Here is a 21,160-nt window from a genome sequence, read left to right on the forward strand (position 1 = left end):
CATCCGTCACCAGAGTCCATGGGACCGATGGCTCGAGGTCACGTCGGGCAGTTTGGGCGGGGGCTGCGTGTTCGTGTCCATCGGTTCCTTCAGGTCATTCGGGTCTTTCGGGTCCTTCATCTCGGTTCTGATTGGTATGTCTGTTCTCCTTGTCTTCAGGTCCGGGCTGGGGGCTGGGCGGTAGTAGTTGTTCAGGTCTGGGCTTGAAGGGCTGGGGCGAAGCTGCTTGGCGATGTCCCTGGGCCCTCGGTGATGGTCCCGGCTTGAAGATGGCATCGATGCTCCAAGGCGAGGATGGGGATGCCGTACCCCGCACTTCCAACCAAATGTTACGATGCGGCAAGCCGATGAAGACAGGAGACAGAACATGACCGATGACGATGGTAGATGACGTTTAATGAATGTTCGCGGGCCTAGCGCGAACGCTCCTGCCCGCGCCACTGCCCGCTTCTTCTTCCTTGTCGTCCGTAACAATATATTTGTTTTTCTCATTCTGCATTGGCCTCAAATTAGGATGTGGTTGGAAAAGAAAAATGAACAAAATGGACAGCCCTGACTCACTTTTCCTCGTATCCCTCCTGCACTCTGCTCGAGTTATAAGCTTACCTGGCTCCCACATGCTGAGCCCTCAGAGACTCCTTGTGTGGAGAATGCTCGACGTGGCAGTGTATCTTGACGTGAATTCATATCATGTGGAGAGTTTCTTTTTTTTTTAATTTTTCAACTGGCCATGTTTTACGCAGGTCATGCCTCTCCTAACCGGCCATTGCAACGCCAGCACTTCAACACCTGTAACACCAATGGCCAGTCAACACCGGACCAGCCAGCCATGTTTTACGCAGATCGTGCCTCTCCTAAAGTGACTGCCACACCCGACCAGCCATTTCAACACCAACAACCATCCAGCATCCCCAGGGCGACTGGTAAGCAAGGCTTGTCTTTGCTTTATTTCACTTTTTGCATTGTGCACAGCTTTGCAATTTGGTATAGAGCGCTGAGTACATTCCCAAGCATATATATCGCTTAGCGGGACATATTGAAATACAGTCGAACCCAGATATATCGAACTCGAAGGGGATCGCGAAATAGTTCGATATATCGATAATTCGATATACAAAAATCGGCTTGTGACGGCACTTACGATGCCAAAAAACGATACCGCATGTGTCGCGTAATCAACCCACTTGCATAAAGAACCCACTCTCCACTTTTGCACCCGAGATTTTGAAAAAAAAAAAATGCGTTAAGACCAGCTCGCTCACATGCAAGCGATTGAGCGATCTCAGCGACGAGCGGCAGGACAGAGCGAAAAATTTAAATGTTGGAACTGCGTCCCTCTTGCCGCTCCAGCCACCACGACAGCTCAATACAAGGTTTTGTGTGTCGCTGTGGCAGAAATCGCGAGCGTTTTCGCTTGCATGTGGATGACGCGCGTCACTCCGTTTCAGTTGTCGCATCCACAGCTCATTTCTTGGCAGCGTGCCCAGATGCTGCGCAGCGATAACATCAGAGCACCTTATCTTTTTATAGCTCCTCCGGTGACGGAGAGCGAACTTGGCAGAGTGCCCGTGATGGCTTGATTGCACAAGCCTGATTCGATCTATCACGCCGCGCTTGGAGCGGGCGTCATGATCGCAGCAGCAGACCGCGTGCATTCGTCGATTCATACATGCAAAAATAAACGGCTCCCGCCAAAAAAAAAAAAAAAGCCTGCCGCTTCTTAACGTCCGCAGCCGCCATATCTTACGCTACGTCGCGCGTACAGCACAACGATAAGAAAGAATGACTCGCAAAAAAAAAAAAAACAAAACACACAGAGAAAGCTGCCGCTTCTTAACGTTCGCAGGCGCCATAGCCACGTCAGCCGCCGCGGGCAGAGGGTTCGCAGCGCACACTGGAGAAAGAGTCCGACGTCTGTCTGAAAACGGGCTGAGCTGGCCTGGCGCATGCGTAGCGCGTGCTGAAGGAGAGAGATAGCTCGGCAAAAGAATGGGCACACCCACGCACATGGCTTGCAGACGTCATGTTTTGGCGCGCGGGAAACGATAACTGCAGATGCGCGCGCCTTTGGGGAATGGGCGCGGCGCTGTCCAGAACTGTCCCCTCTCATTCCTTCCGCGCGTGGTTTGAAAACGTCACGCGGCAAACGGCCAAGGGTGACGCGATCGTCTTTGGGGAAGGCACACTTTCCAGTGCGTGGTGCGGAGTTCGATATATCGAACGACTGGTGAAATTGAGTTCGATATATGACGCGGCTTTCCTATACTTTTACATGGGATTTTCAAGGGGATATTCCGTGAGTTTGATATAACCAAAATTCGATATAGCTGGGTTCGATATAACCGGGTTCGACTGTATCGGCTTTGGTACGCATGTGCTGTGTATCCCTCTGGTAATCTTCATGCTACAGATGCAAGTGCAACTTGTAAAATATTATTTTATTGCCTGTCACAAAATTACTGTTAGCATTAAAGTGAAAACTGTTTCTTTGAAGGGATTAAGATGGGATGGGTAGATCAAAATCCACCTACCAGGACCCTTGGATCTTGAGTTAGACACGCTGCCCATGTGTCATAAGTTTCTGTGAGGCTTGGTTAAAGGCAGCTTTGTATCTTCGTCACTCATGGCAGCTTAGGCAACAGTCACCACAGTCCTCCTCATGAACATGTCTCGAGCAGGTGACATAGCTGAGCTCTGAATGGCTGACTGGTTCTGTAACATCATCTGTTCTTGTTTTTGTGCACTTACATTTAATGTGTGATGTCAGCTCTGAGATCCTTCATGGCAGTTATCTGGGGTTTAGATATACCGTGCCAAGTGGCACGAACATTGAGCAAGAAAACAATGGCCATTCATATAAATCTACCAAGATAAACTAGCAGATGTCGCAGCAGCATTTCCTCTGTTGCACAAATTGTTTTAATGCAACATTGCTTGTGGGTAAGTGTTTCTTATTGTGTTTTGTTTAACTGGCTGATTTGCAACCACTTTGTGAAGGTAATTTAATTGTAGAGTGCCCCCGGCCGCAGCACAAATTATTTTAATGCAACATTGCTTGTGGGCTAAGTGTTTCTTATCGTGTTTTGTTTAACTGGCTGATTTGCAACCGCCTTGTGAAGGTAAATTAATTGTAGAGTGCCCCCGGCCGCGGCGGTGCAGCGGTTAGGGCGCTCCACTACTGTGCTCAAGGATGCGGGATCAAATCCCGGCTGCAGCGGTTGTTTTTTGATGGAGGCGAAAAGCAAGGTGCCGATGTGCCATGTGATGTCAGTTTATGTTAAAAAAACCCCCAGGTGGTTGAAATTTTAGGAGGCCTCCACTACAGCGTCTCTCATAGCCTGAGTAAGTGTGGGACGTTAAACCCCATAAACCAACCGTAAACCATCATTGTAGAGTGCTGCTAAAAGGGCGCATGCTTTCTTGAAAGTTTTGAATCGTGCTAGTATAACTCGCCAAGGTGAGGAACATGTTACCAGTTGTGCTTTTTGTGCAATGCAGGTGGAGACAGGACATGCCAAGCTGGGAGGGACTACAGAATTATGCATTCTACACCAAATGTGTCTCCAGGGTAAGATGAGGCCATATAGAGTGCTGCTACATTATCCAGCTTTTGGGGCTAACAAGAGACAGCGACACGTCCAGTGTGGTGCACAAAGATGCTTGGCGTTGCTGCAGTTCACTCTCAAAGTGTTGAATTGAAAGTGGGCTGAAAATGTTTGAAATATTTATTTTAGGTACCACACTCTTGTTATATGAGCATAACAGTCCCTCAACATAGCCATATAAGAAAAAAAAAAGACCTGAGGGTACACTTAAAAGGGTTTCAACCCCATCGCGATAGCTCAGATAGCCCAGAAGGCGGCCGCTTTTCGGTGGAGGCGAAAAGCAAGGCGTCCTTGTTCTGTGCGAATATTCGGAGCTCTTTACTGCAGCATCTTTCATAACCGGAGTCGCTTTGGAATGTTAGACTCCATAAATGAGGGTGTGTAAACATTGAAATTTTGTTATTACAAATTGAATATCCAAGTGCCACAGTGATGCAGTGGTTAAGATGCCCGACTACTGTGCTGGAGTACACGGGTTTAATCCTGACCACCGCCGGCTGCATTTTGATGGATGCGAAATGAAGAGGCGTTCATATGCTGTGTGATGTTAGTGCACGCTAAAGATCCCCAGGGTTCGAAAATGCTCCCGAGCTTTCTCTTTCCGCTTTCATTCCCACCTTCCTCCCTTCTGGGTGGTTCAGGTGACCACAGAGCAAGTGTGACAGATACTGTGCCTTTCCTTTCTTGTGAACCAGTCAATTAGGAATACAAATTGCAAATGCAAATACAATTGCATATGAATCGAATTTGCAAATAAAATAAACTAGAATTCTGCAGAAGTGTATACCCTATTGAAAAATGCACCATAAATTTTATACGGGATTCTGCATACTAGATTTTTTTTGTACAGGAGGGACTTTCATGAAACTTGGTGGAGATGTCATACTGCTGCTGAATACAGGACTCTTTCATAAATTCAGCCTTCATGGCACTAGAAAAAAACTGCCTGAACGCAATTTAAGGCTTGAATTTTCAAATGGGATTCAAAAAGCTTTTAAAAACAGTTTACAGTATAATACAACCTCGGTGATATGAATCCGGTTGATAAAAATTTCAGGATTATACAAATTCGCGAAATTCCCCAGCCGGAGTGCATTGTGTACAATGTGCAAAATTTTGGATGATCTGAAAACTTTCCCGCACCTCTACGGTTGATACGGACATGCAAATTGCGATTGCAACCTTGAGCACTACGCATTGCCCGCACAAATCATTGACTCCGCGATCGCCAGCCTTTCTGTATGTACGCATCACGAGCAGTTTGCGGTGATGCTTGATCGCACCTCGTCAATGTCACGATTGTCTGTCGTGCTCGCGCCGCAAAAGTTTTCAGCGGTACATGGCCCACAAACCGCAGAAGTCGCAATTGCAACAGCTGGGGGCGGCGGGTGCGCATGGACGCACGTCGCTGGCTCCGCGACCGCAGTCCGCGAGCAGTTTGCGGTACCTCGCAGCCCACTTGTTGCCATTTCCTGGCGTGTTGTACGCGCTGCAAGAAATACGCAAAGGTGGGCGGACCACACATCGCAGACTTTGCGACCACTATTCATGCTGTACGTATCGCGAGCAGTCTACAGCGCTGCACGGATGGCACGTCGCCATCTCTTATCACGCTGTACGCGCCGCGAAAAGCCCGCGGAGGCACGTGGCCCACACGTTGCCGCCGTTGCAGTCGCTTGCCTCGCTGTGTGCGCCGCGAATGGCGAGCTGTGGCCGCGCAACCATAATAAACCTTCTCCGATGTAAACAGGTCTGCGTGAATACCTTTCCCATGCTTCTGCATACTTATTTTGTTTCGTTTTGATGATACGAATGTGCGGATGATACGAAGCTTTCCACGACTCCGTGAGATTCATATCATCGAAGTTCTACTTTATCTAATGAAAACCAAAAAATGGATGCCTACATTTGAGATGAAACCTTAGTAAAAACTTTCTTTTCCCTGGTTTCAAGTGCTTCACTTTGCAGACACTGTTGGGAAGGTCCTCCTCAAAAGGGAAGGTCCCTTTTCCCAAAACGGGCTATCCCGTTTTAATGGTGCTTCAGCCCACGCGCTCAAGCATTGCGGTGAAGCACTCAGTGTGGGGGATACTGCAATGAATTCGAAATTTTCCCTACTTTTATAAAAAAAAAGTTAAATTTCTACTCTTACGTTCAGGCATTCACCCATGTTCCCACATATGTTACATCGTCATTGTAAGAGTTGAGAGGGGAAACACGGAGGCCGTTTTTAATCGCCAATATCTCTGGTACTACATAAGTCGAAAAGTTTTGTGGGAGGGTAATTAAGTGGTTCAATACCTACCGGTATTGTCAGCTTTTGCCTTTGATGTGCCCCTTTTCAGTGTCTATTCAACAGACATTTCATATTAACCAGTGTTTCCGTGTTATTTGCTTTTTGGTCATTAGCTCTGTTATTAATTTGAACTTCGTTCTTTCTGGCTAACAAACATTTAAGACTGCATTTTTCCTCATCGTTCCATTCCTCACACCATGCTTTCTCGCCATAGAATAGTTTCAACTAGGTTCTCTCACCATTCTCACTGTTTTACACAAAGTATGTACAGCTCATTCGGTCAAAAGGACGTCGTCGTTGTAGCCGCAATCCAGAATTGAGGAAAACAGTGTTGGAGAAAATATGAACGCGATTTCTTACCAAAACTGTGACGCAACAGTTTTTTGTGCTAGGTTCAGAGTGGTGTCACAGCATTTCGCGTCCCATTAGCATTGATCTGCCGATGAAGTTGGAGGCTAGTTCACCATGGGGATTTGAGCCGGTGACTTGCTTCAGATAAGTGCAGGTGTCCACTGAGAAGTGAAAAATGCTGTGCTTTCTTTTCTTAAAATGAAATGTAAAAGTATTTGCAGAATGAAAATGTAGGGATAAGGGTAGTTTGGTGCTTTGGTGTCTATTCTTAAAGCGAAGCCCCCAAATTTTGTTTTTCTTGACTAAAGAAACGCCTTCGTGAACTTTTTCCTCCTGCAGAGGCGATTCGTAGTGCTCTTTAGCTGTGGTTGTGACTTTTGATGATGTCACAACCCTGCAGGACACTGCCCTGTCATCTGCCGACTGCGGCCTTCCAGACAACCTGTGCTATGCGATTCTCATTAGTCAAGGATATGTCACAAGGTCACATGACTGGACGTGATTGCTGATTGATCTCTGCTACACTTTGACGGAAGGGAGGGGAAGGAGGAAGAGAAAAGGCGCCATAAGTGCAGTGCCCATTGATTTCAAACACTTTATGCTGCATAGTGTTGAAATGTGTAGAATGCTTAGCTCTGCTCGTGTAACTGCATGGATTCCCAACCTACTTGAAGAAATGGTCTCTTCGCATGTCTCTCTCACATAGCAGTATCAATGTGTCAGCTTCTTTGACTGCAGAATGGCTAATGAGATGGATGAAAAAAACTGGCACTACTAGTAAAATTGCATTCCATAATGCTGCTGCTTTGGCGGTTAGGGGAACAGTTTTTGATTTTTATTTCTCTTGATTAACTTTATTCACCTACGTATTTGTGTGCAGCGTTATTTTCATCAGACATTTAGAAATATTGAAACTCGTAAATATGATGCTGCATTTATCATCTTTCTTTCTAATAAACCTGCCAGCTTTTTTGTTTCTGCAATGTATGGAATTATTTGTGATAAAAGCGTGCCTGATTTCATAATTAGCTTTTAGTACCTCGGTGTTACGGAAATATATCATGTACGTTGCACAGTTTTCTGGAGCTGTAGTGCGGCAGTCCATGTGCTGAAAACCATACGCACATAAATATATCATTATTCAGGGTGAACATTTTGCACCTCTGTTGCGATTTTGTTGCTTGATGCATCTAACGTCGGGTTTCCACCTGCATTGGTCGATTCTTTTTTTTTCTTTTTTTCTGTCATGTCTCAGGTTGGCAGCCAGCCCTGCGGCTGCGGGTGGTGCTGCTGGCAGTGCTGACACCAGCACCTCAAGTGGGGGTCCCTGCATCCCACCGTCTGTGGTGCCGGACTTGTTCTCACCGGATTTTGAGAAATATCGGGAGATGTTCCGCCAGGACCTCCAGGAGTGCTACCTCAGGGACCGCGTCCGCCTCCCATTCACTTCATCTGGTGGGTCTTGTGCCTCTGCCTTGACCTTGGGGAGAAGGCTGAGACCGGGGCTGCATTCCCCGGCTCTCGTTTTCGAGCATGCTGCTTTTGGTGCATTTGGCGTTTGAACTCTGGGCTTAACCCCTTCACCGCTTTGTTATATCAACGAATTTCTTTACAAAACTGCTTATTCTGTTAGTGCTGATTTCGGTTATTATGTTACCATACGTAAAAGACGTTTATGTGGTAGAAAAAAAAACGAAATTAACATGTCAGTGCTGCCATCTGTCGAGCAAAATGCTATCTAAGCCACAAACGAGCGCTGCTCGTTCGAAACGCTGAAGGGAAGAACCTATTCAGCGAGGACGAGCTATAGTCGTCCAAAACGGTTTGGGGACGGCTTTGCAAGGACGAACGCAGCTCGTCCGAAACGCTTAAGGGGTTAAATGTGTACTGTTAAATCTCATTGATTCTCGCTGACACTGAAAAAGCAAACTGTATAACCAAAAGTCTTAAATGTTGGTGAATGCAACATGCTTGGCGCAGAACTTGCTTTTATTGCAGTGCCTTGAGGTAATCTTTCACTTTGCGCTGGAATTTTTATTTATAGCATTATCATTACTTTATTTACTAATTCCTCCTATTAGGGCTTTTTCTCTGCCTCTTGGAGTGGCATTCGAAGAAACCTCGTGAAAATACAGCTTATTAGCCATACAAAAATGCATTAGTTTTATGGTGTGTTTGACGGGAACAAGAAAGATGGCACATTGTGTCAAAAAATTTTTGAAATTCATATCAAGCGGGATCATACAAACAAGATTACTATGCATATAATATTTTTTGTGCCAATTGGTGTTTTGCAGCCTTGCTTAATAATATAGCTCAGTGGCTCTTTCTTCGTGAAGAAGCCCGGTAGCTTCTACTCAAGCAGTACAACCCATCGTCCAATATTGGTTCAATATTGTAACGTGATGGCAATATAATGGTTATATGCAGGACTGGACTTGCCAATATAGTCCTAACATTGGGACGATAATTTGTGCTTGCTCAGATGCCATGTCCTGGCTAACATACATGCAGAAAAAAAGCATTGGACAAACAGCTGATAAAAAAAAAAGGACTGACAGGCAATCAGGGGTCTGATCAGGGGGCCGATCAGATGGAAATGCATGCATTAGAATTTTCATTTCCCTTCGCATGAAGTTGCATATTACATACATTTCTCTTTCTACCTAGTTGCACACTTAGACCTTATCTGTGCTTTAGACTAGACTTTCATGCGTGTACTTGTTTTCGCCTGTAAACCATCATCTCCAGTCCTTCATTGATGCGCTCTCTGAAGGTGTTGCTGTTTGGCTTACTGTGTGTCATCACTACTTTGCACACCACTTGTTTTTAAGGGGCCACTATGGGTCAGGTGGCACCTTGTGGAAAGGGGGAAACCACGTTTTCACCACTGTTTCACCTCACCGCGCACTTCATCACATTGCTTGGTCGTGTGGACTGTGCGGTGTGTGGTGATAATTCAAGCTTCCGGGTAATTCAGACATTTTTTGGGTCGCCTGAAGGCCAAATCACAGAGATTTTACTGTATCGTGCAGTTATATGACAGCCCCGCTAGTTTTCATGCAGGTTCATCCTGTATAATAAACCAGTATATACGGAATTCTGTATAAAATTTATACTGGATTTTTTAGTCGGCGATAGTACATTTCTGCATGGTTCTAGTTTAATTTTGTTTGCAAACACTGTGTTCATTTTGAAAGGAGCAAGCTGAACAGTGTTCTCTATTTCTTTTAGTAATTTTTAATGTTTTTTTTTTAGCGGTCAGATATTAGATTCGATAATCGGAGGCATTTTTTCCCCCCTTATTCGTATTCTACTTGTATTCATTGATGGTCTAGTTTTCACACCCAAGCAGGCATGGACATTGAAGAACCTCGGGTAGTCGAAAAGGTGGTCGCCTCCACTACGGTGTTTCTCATAGCCTGAGTCGCTTTGACATGTTGAACTTCACAAACCAAACCAAACCAAGCAGGCATGGTCGAGAGAAGTGGTCAGCCAGAGGTTTCCTTCAAGGCGGTGCAACTCGTGTGTACACTTTTTAAGCCTTGGTTAAGCCTTTATAAGGTGGTGTAATCTAAAAGTTGTGTCGTACTAAAATAACAGAAGCAGATGAATGAAAGACAGCCATCGCTGCAGGCAGTTTGCAGTGGACACCTTCCGTGGATTTTCTCTTTTATCTTTGTGGTAGTTCTAAATGCATCTTCATGCACTCATTTCATTGACAGAAACCTTAACCCTTTTGCTGTAGTAATATGGGAGCCCGCTTTTAGTCTTGCTCAGTGCAATAAATTGAGGCTTAACTGATCGTTTTGAGGGACTGCATTAGGGTCTGCATTCTGCACCAATCTTTCTTTACTGATATTGAAGCTGGCTAATCATCGAACACCAATTTCGGCCGATATCACCCGTGGGCACTTTAATGTGCCTCCTGGAATCATCATTGCTTAAGGCTTTTATGGGCTGCAAGGTATTAGGGAGCCACCACTGATAACTGAAGAGCAGGCAGAGCAGCAAGAGATTCTAGAGCTACACTGCGAAGGGGGGAAGCCACCATCACAGCCACATTCCTTCACGTGGAGGCGTGCACATTGTTTGTTTTCTTCTCTTGCGCCCAGATGACTCTTCCCCTGGGCTGACCCCACCCCATCCTGCTCCCCTGTCGGCGACCGGCAGCGTGCGGGACGTCCGGCAAATCGTTGCGATCCCACTGCCAGACTCGCCTGCGCATTACAGTGAGTGGACTGCATTGTTTTTTTTGCAAGGATTTTGTTGCTTCGTTCATGCATCCATACATCCATTTATGCGTTTGTTGTTTACTTGGGGCACCCTGTTGTGGGCATTGCATCGAAGGGGGGCATCAAACAGTGACAGTAACAGAAGGCACGATTATGGATGGCAGTCATTGTCTGCATATTAACACATGTAAGGGGTCAGTCGTGGAGAAAATTCAGTCTAATCTTAAGGCAACTGCTATATGTTAGGGGTGATAACCTTGCATACGTGCCTGTCGGTAGGCCGTGCTGTAGCACCAGTGTTATCAGTAAAAAATCAGTACTTGTGTTCAAATACCCCTTTACTTCCTCCGCGCAGCACTGCTCAAGCACTCTAGACTAGTGTGACAGACTGTGTACACGTTTGGTAAAAACATGTTCCAGGCAATTGTGCAATGAAAATTCATATGGGAGTGACGTTTCCCAGAGCCTGCAGCTGTAGCTTTATACCAGTGCGTCGCTTTTTCAGAAGGGTGTGAAGGAGTGGCTAGTGCCATGTTTTTAAAAATATGCTCATTGTCATGAAAACATGAAGATGGTGGTGAAACGAAGAGGTGTCCGAGTGCTGTGCAATGTCAGAGCATGCTAAAGATCCCCAGGTGGTAAAAATTACTCCATAGCCTTCTACTATGGCACCTCTTTCTCTCTTTCCGCTTTCACTCCCAGCTTTTTCCCATCACTTACAGTATGGTTCAGGTGTCCATGGAAAAAAGTGTGACGGAGACTGTGCCTTTCCCATGATTCCATGCTTCGCGGCGTTCGCCATTTTGCAATTCGGCAGTGTCGTAGCGTGCTTTGTGTTTTTGTGCGAGTTTACGCCATTTCACCATGGGGCGGTATGCCAGTTACACTGCCACGTTCAAGTTCAAGGCTGTCGACTATGCACTGGAGCATGGCAACCGCGCTGCTGGTAGGCATTTCGGCGTGGACGAAATGAGGATACGCTATTGGAGGAAGCAGCGCGAGAAGCTGATGGCTACGAACAAGACACGGCGGGCTTTCCGTGGACCCAAAACGGGCAAGTTCCCTCGTGTTGAGGAGGCGGTCCTAGAATACATGAGGGACCTGCGCAAGGATGGTTGTGCAGTGTCATTAGAAATGATACAGACGCAGGCGCGCACAACTGCCAGGATGCTGGGAATCGCCGCAAAGGATTTCCGCGCTAGCTCCGGTTGGACGACTCGCTTTATGCGACGGAATGGACTTTCCCTGAGGCGGCGGACGTCGTTGTGCCAGCGGCTCCCAGCCGCGTATGAAAGCAAAGTGATAGACTTCCATCACTTCGTCACTAGGCTTCGCGAGAAATGCGGTTACCTCATGTCGCAAATTGGAAACGCCGATCAAACTCCACTGACGTTCGACATGCCCCGGAATACAACTGTGAACGAGAAGGGTGCTCGGAGCGTCCTCGTGAAGCGTGGAGCAGTATCCCCGACGAGGTAGTGGCTAAGAGTTTTAAGAAGACAGGCATATCTAACGCTTTGGATGGAACGGAAGATGACTTCCTGTGGGATTGTGAAGATGCTCCCAGCGACGACACTGCCGTTTCCGATGAGTCGTGCAGCAGTGAAAGCGAGGATGGCGAGGATTCAGACTTTGATTAGAGTACTGACGAAAAAAAAAATAAATGGGCATTGTGCACTCCATGTGATGCTTAATGTGCATGTTTATTGCGAAGGTAAGCCTTACTCAGCTTTTATTTTTGGTTGTAATCGAGATATATGTTCTAAGACGTCTGACCTGCAACTTGTTTGCGTTTTCGGTGCTCAAAAATTTTTTGTAGAAAATTTACCCCGCGTAATGATCGCACCCCGAAATTTGCGTCAGTATTTAAAAAAAAAAGGTGCGATCATTATGCGAGTAAATTTGGTAACTACATCCGAAGCCATTGTTCCCTTTCTTAACAAGTCTTCACACTGCTCACACAAGCATGATGCTTATGTAACCAAAGCCCGACAATAAAGATGATGTGAAGAGAAATATTTTAATGATAGCAGGAGATGTCTACCTGGTGCTGAGCCTAGCATGCTACTCCTGATGAGGCTGACAAAGAGGGCAAGGGGAAGGAAAAAAATGAAGGCTTTTCCAGTGTGTGCTTGAATGTGTACAAGTGATTCTGTCGCAGTGACAATTATGAGACAATAGGGCAATTTTTTCGTGCCTGCAGTGTTGCTTTTTCCTGTGCAAGGCCTTGTGCGGTAGTGCGCGTGTCGTACGCATTTATTTTCTTTGTACAGATGACGAACCTTCTGGCATGACCCCGCCTCCCGCTTCTGCTTCTGCGGCAAAAAGCATATGTGACGTCCGGCAAATCGTTGCGGTCCCACTGCCAGTCTCACCTGCACATTATGGTGAGTGGACCAGTCCCAAAACGTAAAGGGAGGAAAGGACGGGGTTTGGGGTGAGTGAGTCTTGTTAGGGATTACAGAAGGCATCTCGCGGAGCAAAGGGATTCCATGGAAATACTTCAGGAACAAGACTGCTTGAACTAGGAATGTTCTAAATGCAGTAGATGTCACTGTGACACAGGGCACATTGTGTACTACTGTGAATTTCTACTTCCGTGCAAGAAGCCGTTAGAAGCGCATTTCATTGCGTACATGCACTATCCACCTTTCGAGTTGGTGGTTTTGTATAATAAGTAAGGAACGATAGGTGTAGTCATTGGCAGAGAAAGCAAGATTTGGGATTGGGCTCTTGCAGGAATACGGGACACCTTCCTTTGAGAACTTTTGCGACATGGATACGATGTGGCATATGACGTTCAGTGTCCCCAAGGTCCTCGAAGGCAACAAGAGGCACTGTAATGAAGGACTCTGAGAATTTCGTACATCCTATGGGGTAGAACGAGAGAAAGATGGCTACACAGCATCTGAAAACGCTGAGCAAGGGTTGAGAGCGAGCCTCAATTCGCAAGCCAAGCCAACGCTTTGACAAAGGGGCTTGTCTTTGTCTTTGTCGGACAAGTCTCCGTGTCGAAACGTTGGCTTGGCTTGCGAACTGAGGCTCCCCTTCAACCCTTGTTCTGCACATCCTACACACATGGATGTCTCTTGCATTTAGACTCCGTTGAAATGTGGCCATCGGGGCTAAGATTCGGTCCAGTGTCCATGGGTTCGGTGAACGAACGCCATAACCTCAAAGCCAGTATTGTGGTTGGACAAGTCGAGGCTGTGCTAGGTTTACAGAGAATGGACCCCTGCCAGTGGTAATCCCTAGCCATCTGCTCTTGTGAGAATCAACGTCTAATGACAGTCGTGTCTATCGATTTATCGTCACAATTCAGTGGTTGCTGTAGTTGCATATTTATAGCAGGCAGTGTACGTCTGTCATGGATGCAGGCTGCAAAGAATAGTTGAAAACCTTCAAGGGTGATTACCAGTGTCATGTAATGTGACATTCAATGACAGCTGCTTGTAGCACCACTTCTGACAGTTGAACAATGCAGCATCCGCTTTCAAGTTCTGCCAAAGATGATGCGGACCTGTGAAATCTGGTCTTAAGAGCTGCTGCTTTAAAAGGGCTTCGTAGTCGTGGTGCAACTTGTGCCTTGTGTTTGTTTTCACTTTTTTTTTTTTTTGCGGCTGTGGTTGCAGTGGATTCACCAGAGCAGCTGAAATGCAGCCCAACCGAATTCCAGCTGCCAGCCTCGGTGACTTGGAAGAGGCGGAGGCAGCGCGTTTGGCGCCGCTCGTCGGCCACCCCTCCAGAAACGTCCCCTGGAGTTCACACGGGATATGATGCCTCGTAAGCAGCTGCACATGTGTTCCCCGTACACATCACAAACGAAAGGAGTTGCTCACCGGGGCAGGAAGCGGGGTCCTGCTATTGGTGCCAGCAGAAACTGAGACTACCGTACCGTGGTGGTGCAGTGGTTAGGGCACGTGACAAAACCAGTTCGTCGAACAAAGCCCTGTCCAAAGTGCTATTAACCATTCTGGCACTGATTGCATCTGTAGCCTCTTTCTAATGCATGTTCTGTGGCAGCATAACGTGCGAGTTGAACTCCTGTGTTCTCTCTCTCGTGCGAATTAATAGCATTTCTGAGCTCTTTGCAAGTTTTTGGAGTAGTTTGTGGTAGTATCATGTGGCAGTTACATCTCAGTACTGCAGGAGTTCTGAGATAAGCATCTAGCCTTGCATTAATGCAGTGTAATGCTTTTGGCTGAGGACTTGTGCGTGGTTGTGCGTGGTTATCTCGCACCTAAGCCACCTTTTGTGCCTCCCACGATTTTTTCCTTGAATTACTGAATGAGTGGAGTTGCTTGATGAGTAACAAAAGACACTAGTGTGCACTGAAACAAGTGGTCAACTTCCGAGGTGCAAGCAGCACCTTTCTGCTCCTTCCTTTCTGAGCACTGTTTGTGGGATTTTGATTTTGTTTCGAATCCTGTTACCTGTAATTAAAAGGGTCATGCCACGGTCATCCTACATATATCACGGTGTTTTAGTTTGGGAAACAATACTAGGCCTTATTATTCTATTTCCGAAATTTGAGTGCCCTAGACGCGTTTCTTATTTCGAAATATGCGGCTGAAGGTGGCACCACGAAGCTCCTCCCACCGACAGCGTTTGCCATGTTGAAATGCTTAGGGGCGTCACAAAGCAACACCGGCCACCGTGTTGTCTGCTGCTGTGCCAGCGTTGATAAGCTGCCGATACACACTGTACTGTGTTCACACTTGCCTTGCTAAAAGACCTGCGTGACTTCCAATAAGTGTTCTCAGCACGTTTCTGAGAACAGCACACAGACTTTAGTGACGCGTGATTTAGTTCCTGCCCAGGCATCCACCTTCGGTGCCTCGGCGTTCGCCGATGCCGCCGCCAACGTCCGGGGTAACACTGCCCCACCGCCACGCCGGCCGTGCTTTTCGCGCAAGCCGTCCACGTCCGCACCAGCGATATGATGGATTCCTTGCGCCATTGCCAGAAAATCATGCTAAAATTTGTTATTCTCGTAATAATAGGCCCTCGAGAAAGGAATTTAAATAATGGGAGAATGCTTCTTCTGAAATGCCGACCCATACGATGCGAGCTTTTGCTCACAGCCTGGTGCGGTGCCAGGGTTCTTGCACGCTATCTGCTGCTAAGGCGTCACCGAAAATAATCATTTTCTTTACTACAAAACAGTGCGGCTCAGAGTAGGGAAGTTTCATGATTGAGTGGCTCATTTACTAAAATGCCTCGCTGATCTATTGCAAAGTGCCTTCCCCTGTGGCTTCGATGTGAAGTAATTTAGGCCTGGCGACTATTGGGGAGAAGCAGACTGCCAGAGCACCGTCGTCCTTCGTGCTCACTTGCGGAGCCGTCACTGTAAGCTTGCGGCATCCGGTGCTGTAAGCCTCATGAGCTTATTGTCTACTTTCATGAAGTGGCTAGGGCAAGGCTTGGGCCTGAAAACGAGCAGCGTAAACAATGTTGCTAAGACTGGATGGCAGTAGTGCGACTACGCTACAGTGCTGTCGTGCGGTACCTGAAGATTCTACAAAGGCGCCGTTGGACAGTACTAAATACATTGCACATTTTATGTGTAGCTTTTGAGACATGTTTCAGAGTACAATGTGTACGCTGTTCAAGCGGGTCAGCTTGTGCGGCTTTCGCAATCGGGCACCGACGTGCACCTGAATCCCACCCACAGATGCCACTCTTCCCTAGGTTACAAGCGGTAACAGAGATCGACGAAAAGCTCAATTTGCGGTTACCTCGGTAAACAGCATGACTGCTGTTTGACCGGCATTACCGCAGCTCCGCGTAATCGTGGTTGACGCTGCTCGTGCACAGAACATGCAGCAGAAAACGTGGTGTCATGCCATTTCGTTACTGGCTGTGCCGGTCGCCATATCAGTAAGCTGTTGACGAAGAAACGAAAATAGTAGTTTTAAAGATGTCTGCAGCTCTGATGCAGCTGAAACGTCGAGGCTTAGTTGTTTGGCACATCAGGAATAAGATGCAATAAACAGCTTATATTCTAAACTTGGTGTCATGACCCTTTTAACCTTTAATTCTGATTTAAACTGAGATTTAGCTGTTGTTTTTTTTGCTAATTCTTGAGCAGAGTGTTGCCAAATTATAGAATAAGGACACAAGCAATGGCTAAAGTATGAAACCCTTTTTGTGTTTTGGGTTTCATGAGGAGGAATTTCAGTCACCTTCCAAGTAACTTAAAGACCTAGCTTTACTTCAGTCATGTTCGACCAATAATTGAGTGGTCGTGTGTTTGTTGCGACCCTCACACAGCTGAGCTTATAGACAAATTAGAAAAAATCCAGAACAGGGCGGTCAGATTTGTTCTTGAAGATTACAGCCAGAAACTTAGCATGACAGAAAGCAAACTTGAACTTAAATGGCAAGAGCTAAAGAACCATAGAGTAAATGCTAGATTAAAATTTTTTCATAACATTTGTTACTCTAAAACAGGCATCAACTGTGAAAAGTATATCCAAGCACCGAAGCGACTAGACCACGATTTGAAGGTCAGGGAATTTTCTTGTAGGGGTGACGTATTGCATTACTCTTTTTTTGTTAGAACTGTCCGAGAATGGAACAGTTTGCCATCAAGCACTGTATATGTACCGATGAATGATGCTTTTTACCATTCACTAAATGATGTGTAAAGTCATAGTTAACGTTTGTAGCCCCCCTGCTGTAATGCCCTACGGACGATGCAGGTATCCAATAAATAAATAAAAAAATATGTGCTGTTGCTTTCCAGCCCTGCTGTTCAGACTAAGAAAAGCTTTTGGAGCTTGAGAGTGTGTGCAGACGTTTTTCTGCCGGCAGCACCTCGCTGCTTTGCTTTGTCCCACAATGAAACTCAAGGCCTTAATTGCAGGCACTCGGAGGAGAGTCCCAGGTCAGAGGTGAAAGACTCGAGCAACGGAGACGGGTTGGAAAGTGACACCAGCCACGGTGGGAACAGCCCTGCAGTCAATCCTAGTCCTGTGCTATCCTGTACGTTATCCATTTCAATTGCTTTTAAAAACTAAGTACAAAGTCCAATTCAATTAAGTCCCTTTCGTTGACACTGAGCCCGAGTATTGCATTTGATCGTGAGGTGCTCTGGGGAAAAAGAGTTTGTGGAGATGGTGTTCTATTATTGGTCTGTTTCGTGTCCTCTCGGTTGAGACACGATGCAGAGTGGCCGTGCATCATTTCTGCCACAACTGCTGAGGGTGAAAGGTGAAACTGTCATTTCCACATGACAGTACTTGCATTTCAACAATTGCTAACACAACCGGGTTTTCAAACTCACCACAAAAAAATAGTGAACTTTGGACTGCTCCATAGCCCAGAGTGGAGATTGGTTCACTGTTGAGTTGCGATTCAACAATGCGAGCTTTTATTTTTGCGCAGCTACAGTGGGTGTGAAAATTTCATATTTCTTGTTGTTGGTGAATAAATATGCCGCCCTGCGCAGCTGCTATTTCGCAGTAGGCTCAGGTGACAAAAAAATGAAAGCTCTCGTCAGCTGTGCTGTGTGCCTCCACAGTGGCCGTCATTGTCCCTACAGTGACAGAGCCGATATCAAAGCTGTGTGTAATGGTGGCAGCCATTATATGCAGCTTTGACATAGCCGCAGGCGTCATCGTGCTCGTGGTCATTGCCGCTCATTCAGAGCTGTGCTCCCGCATCCAAGGAGACAAGCTTCCTTTCAAATGCCTCACTCTTGTTGTCATGGTCTGTCCAGAGGTGCATGTGGAAAAAACTCTGTACAGTGAGGCCCTTGAAGTTTTCCCGATGTCTAGCACTGATCAGGCCTCAGAGCAGGCACGCTACATTTTTTTTTTGTGAAGTTGGATTAAAGAAGCAATTGCCTAATGTCTATGCTCTTTAGCTCAAGGTGCTGAACTTTTAGAAGACTTTTCACCATGCGTGCTTTCTCAGCATTGAAAGACTGATGCACCTTTTGGCAACTGCACTGTTATGATGGTGGCCACGAGCACAATTTTTCGAGCTTTGATCTGATCACATGTGCAATGCTGAGTTAAACCTCGGTACTATAATGAACTTCTGTATAACGAAACCCTCAATATAATGAAGTTACAAGGAGTACATAACATAATGCCCATTAGAAACCATGTAATTTTATCTCAAAATAACAAAGTAAATGTTTCTGTAATTTTATTACAATGAAATCTTCAGACAAATAAATTTTACCCGGAAGGGCAAAAATTTCACAGAGGCGATGACGGCCAAGGAAAAAGCGTTGCCAGTGAGAGAGACTTGGGTAATTCACGCGGACGGTCCTCCTGGGGCGTGCAGCATGCGCTCCCTACAAGCAAGAGATAAGCGATAAGCCGCTAGAGTATCTGCGCCCCCGCCTGCTTTTTTTTTTTCTCCCTCTGTCTTTTTGCTTCGTCACAAAAGAGGAGACCAGCGGCTCCGTAACCCCTCCATCTCTGATAGCTAAGCAGATGCAAAAGAAGTTCACGAATTATTTTCAGAGGAAATAAAAATGAAGTCCTTACAACTGGCAAGTGCTTTGGCAATGTTTCCGCATGCTAGGCGCGGAATTTCGATACAACGAAATTTTATTGTAAAAATATCAAGATGTAACTTATAACGAGGTCAAGAAGATGGCTACACATTATGAAAGCACTGAACAAGGGTTGAGGGGGAGCCTCAATTCTCAAGCCAAGCCATTGTTTCAACAAGGGAACTTGTTTTCATCTGGGCAAGCAAAGGAATTGATGATAAATGATGATCGCACTGCCCATACGAAGATTAGCCCCCTTGTTGAAACGTGCGCTTGGCTTGCGATCTGAGGCTCCCTCTCAACCCTTGTTCTGTTCTTTCATACTGTCCTAGCATACCTGTCTCTCTTTTGGACAAATCTGATAAGATCTCCCTTCAAATCATTCTCGGGGGGGGGGAGCCTATTTTATTAATTCTACAGCTCGCAGGGTTGCGAAAAATGTTGCTCTCACATGAAACGCCTGACATGAAAAATGAACAAAATTGATATGGCAAATATATATTTACTTCTTAAAAAGCTTCATGTATCGTGCTAAGATTTTTTTCTTTCCAAGGGTAACCAGCAGAGAATTCTGGAGGCTTTAGTTTAGGGCTAACATCTTTCCACTTGAGCATTCTCGATCCTCGCAGTCTGGCATGTAAGAATGATCCACTCTGCCCTCATGCTGCGCCCTCACGCCGGCTCATTTTTGACTTCTCTGTCAGTGTGGCAATAAAAGTGCCTGTTGTGCATGACATCTTTAAAGGGCGAGAGCTGAATCCGGAAACTGCTAATGCATGTAGCACTAAGTTTGCACAAAGTGGTGTGTTTAGAACTCTGTGAATTTTGTGCGCAGTGCATTTCAGCCAGGAAGTTTGTATCGCCAGTATTCCTCTTTAGCGGCGAGCAGATGGTTCTCTCCTTTCTTGCTGACTGTGTCATTGGGGTTTCCAGCCCCGACTGAGACAACGCGTGACGGAGCCATGTCTTCCCTACTTCCGTCGCCTCCCCCTCGTCTGACGTGGCCCAATCAACAGGTGTGGCTGCCATTGAGGCATCGCCTGAGCACGGTCATGGAGTGCACCGAAGAGATCAGCTGTTCGACCCTCCATGGTACCACTGCCCCAGTGAGTTGGGTTGCGGACTTCTTTATAATGCAGGTTTAGCATTTGCGAGTGCTGCATTGTTGGAACAGGGTTGGCTTTGCGACGTTTAATTCGACAAACCAAACCCATCCATCTTTGGTTGACGTTTTGGCTTGTTCATGCCTGCCTTTCACTGAGATCATGTTTTCAGTCTGCAACTACTGCACTTCAAGAGTATTTTATTAGTAGTCAGGTTTAAACTAGCAAGGAAAGTAGTACTGTTGCTATAAGTGTTGTTCAAGTCACACTAGTGTTCTCCACGTTCAGGTGTTCAAGCTCTTTTCAGTGTCCACAGTGGGTTTAACAAGCATTGAGAAAATTTGCTATTATATATATAAGCTCCTGATGGATCATGCAGATGTCTTCAGGGTTTGGTTCTTCAGGCTAACTCAGCAGTCTAGATAGCGAACTGCGCTTTAACCAGTAGCGTTAAAGGCATTGTTCTCCAGAAAGTATAGCATCAGCGTTGTGAGCAAAAAATCATTCTTGTGGGTCTGGCAGGTGACATTTGGTAGGCACTGCCAACTGGTGCTTCGCCTTATGTAAAGGTTGAGGGTAAGGGTAAGGATGGGAGGATGAGATTGGAATCCATCCCTCCAAGAGCTTCTTTGGATAAAGAGTTAGACAAGCTACTGGCATGTTCTTCACATTAAAGAACCCCAGGTGGTCGAAATTTCCAGAGCCCTCCACTACGGCATCTCTCACAGCCAGAGCTTCTTTGGGAGTTCAAACTCCATAAAACAAACCAACCAAACCATGTTCCTGTGACTTGGTTAAGAAAGAGCTTTGTATCTGTCGGGTGGCCGTTCGCATACATAATATGGTAGTTTATGACTTTATGCTAATAAATACATGTAAGAGAATTGAGGCACAAATTAAATGATAATGATAAGCTAGGAGGGAAGTGCATTTACTTGAATGCAGATCTGCAAAGGAGTACCTGGCAAACAGGTGCCATTACCACTGTCGTGTCACATTCTTAAAAACTAAGCCTCAGTGTCCCCTCAGTTTTATTCAGCATGGAATTTGTGTACAGT

General features: G+C 46.1%; 1 protein-coding gene across 2 annotated transcripts in view; it reads left to right on the forward strand.

The window, feature by feature from the left end:
- The window catches only part of LOC146208055 (uncharacterized), a 43,812-nt gene that overhangs the window by 17,389 nt on the left and 5,263 nt on the right, over positions 1 to 21,160 (forward strand). For both annotated transcript variants that reach the window (XM_084591724.1, XM_084591723.1), the window contains exons 7-14: positions 744 to 923; positions 3,499 to 3,568; positions 7,508 to 7,707; positions 10,368 to 10,484; positions 12,761 to 12,874; positions 14,120 to 14,270; positions 17,356 to 17,474; positions 19,933 to 20,105. In XM_084591724.1, coding sequence (XP_084447850.1) covers positions 744 to 923; positions 3,499 to 3,568; positions 7,508 to 7,707; positions 10,368 to 10,484; positions 12,761 to 12,874; positions 14,120 to 14,270; positions 17,356 to 17,474; positions 19,933 to 20,105 — 1,124 coding nt within the window. The remainder of the gene's footprint in view (positions 1 to 743; positions 924 to 3,498; positions 3,569 to 7,507; positions 7,708 to 10,367; positions 10,485 to 12,760; positions 12,875 to 14,119; positions 14,271 to 17,355; positions 17,475 to 19,932; positions 20,106 to 21,160) is intronic.

Source organism: Amblyomma maculatum, chromosome 1 (assembly GCF_055883805.1).
Source record: "Amblyomma maculatum isolate TAMU_Amacu chromosome 1, ASM5588380v1, whole genome shotgun sequence".
In the NCBI taxonomy this organism is placed as follows: Eukaryota; Metazoa; Arthropoda; class Arachnida; order Ixodida; family Ixodidae; genus Amblyomma; species Amblyomma maculatum.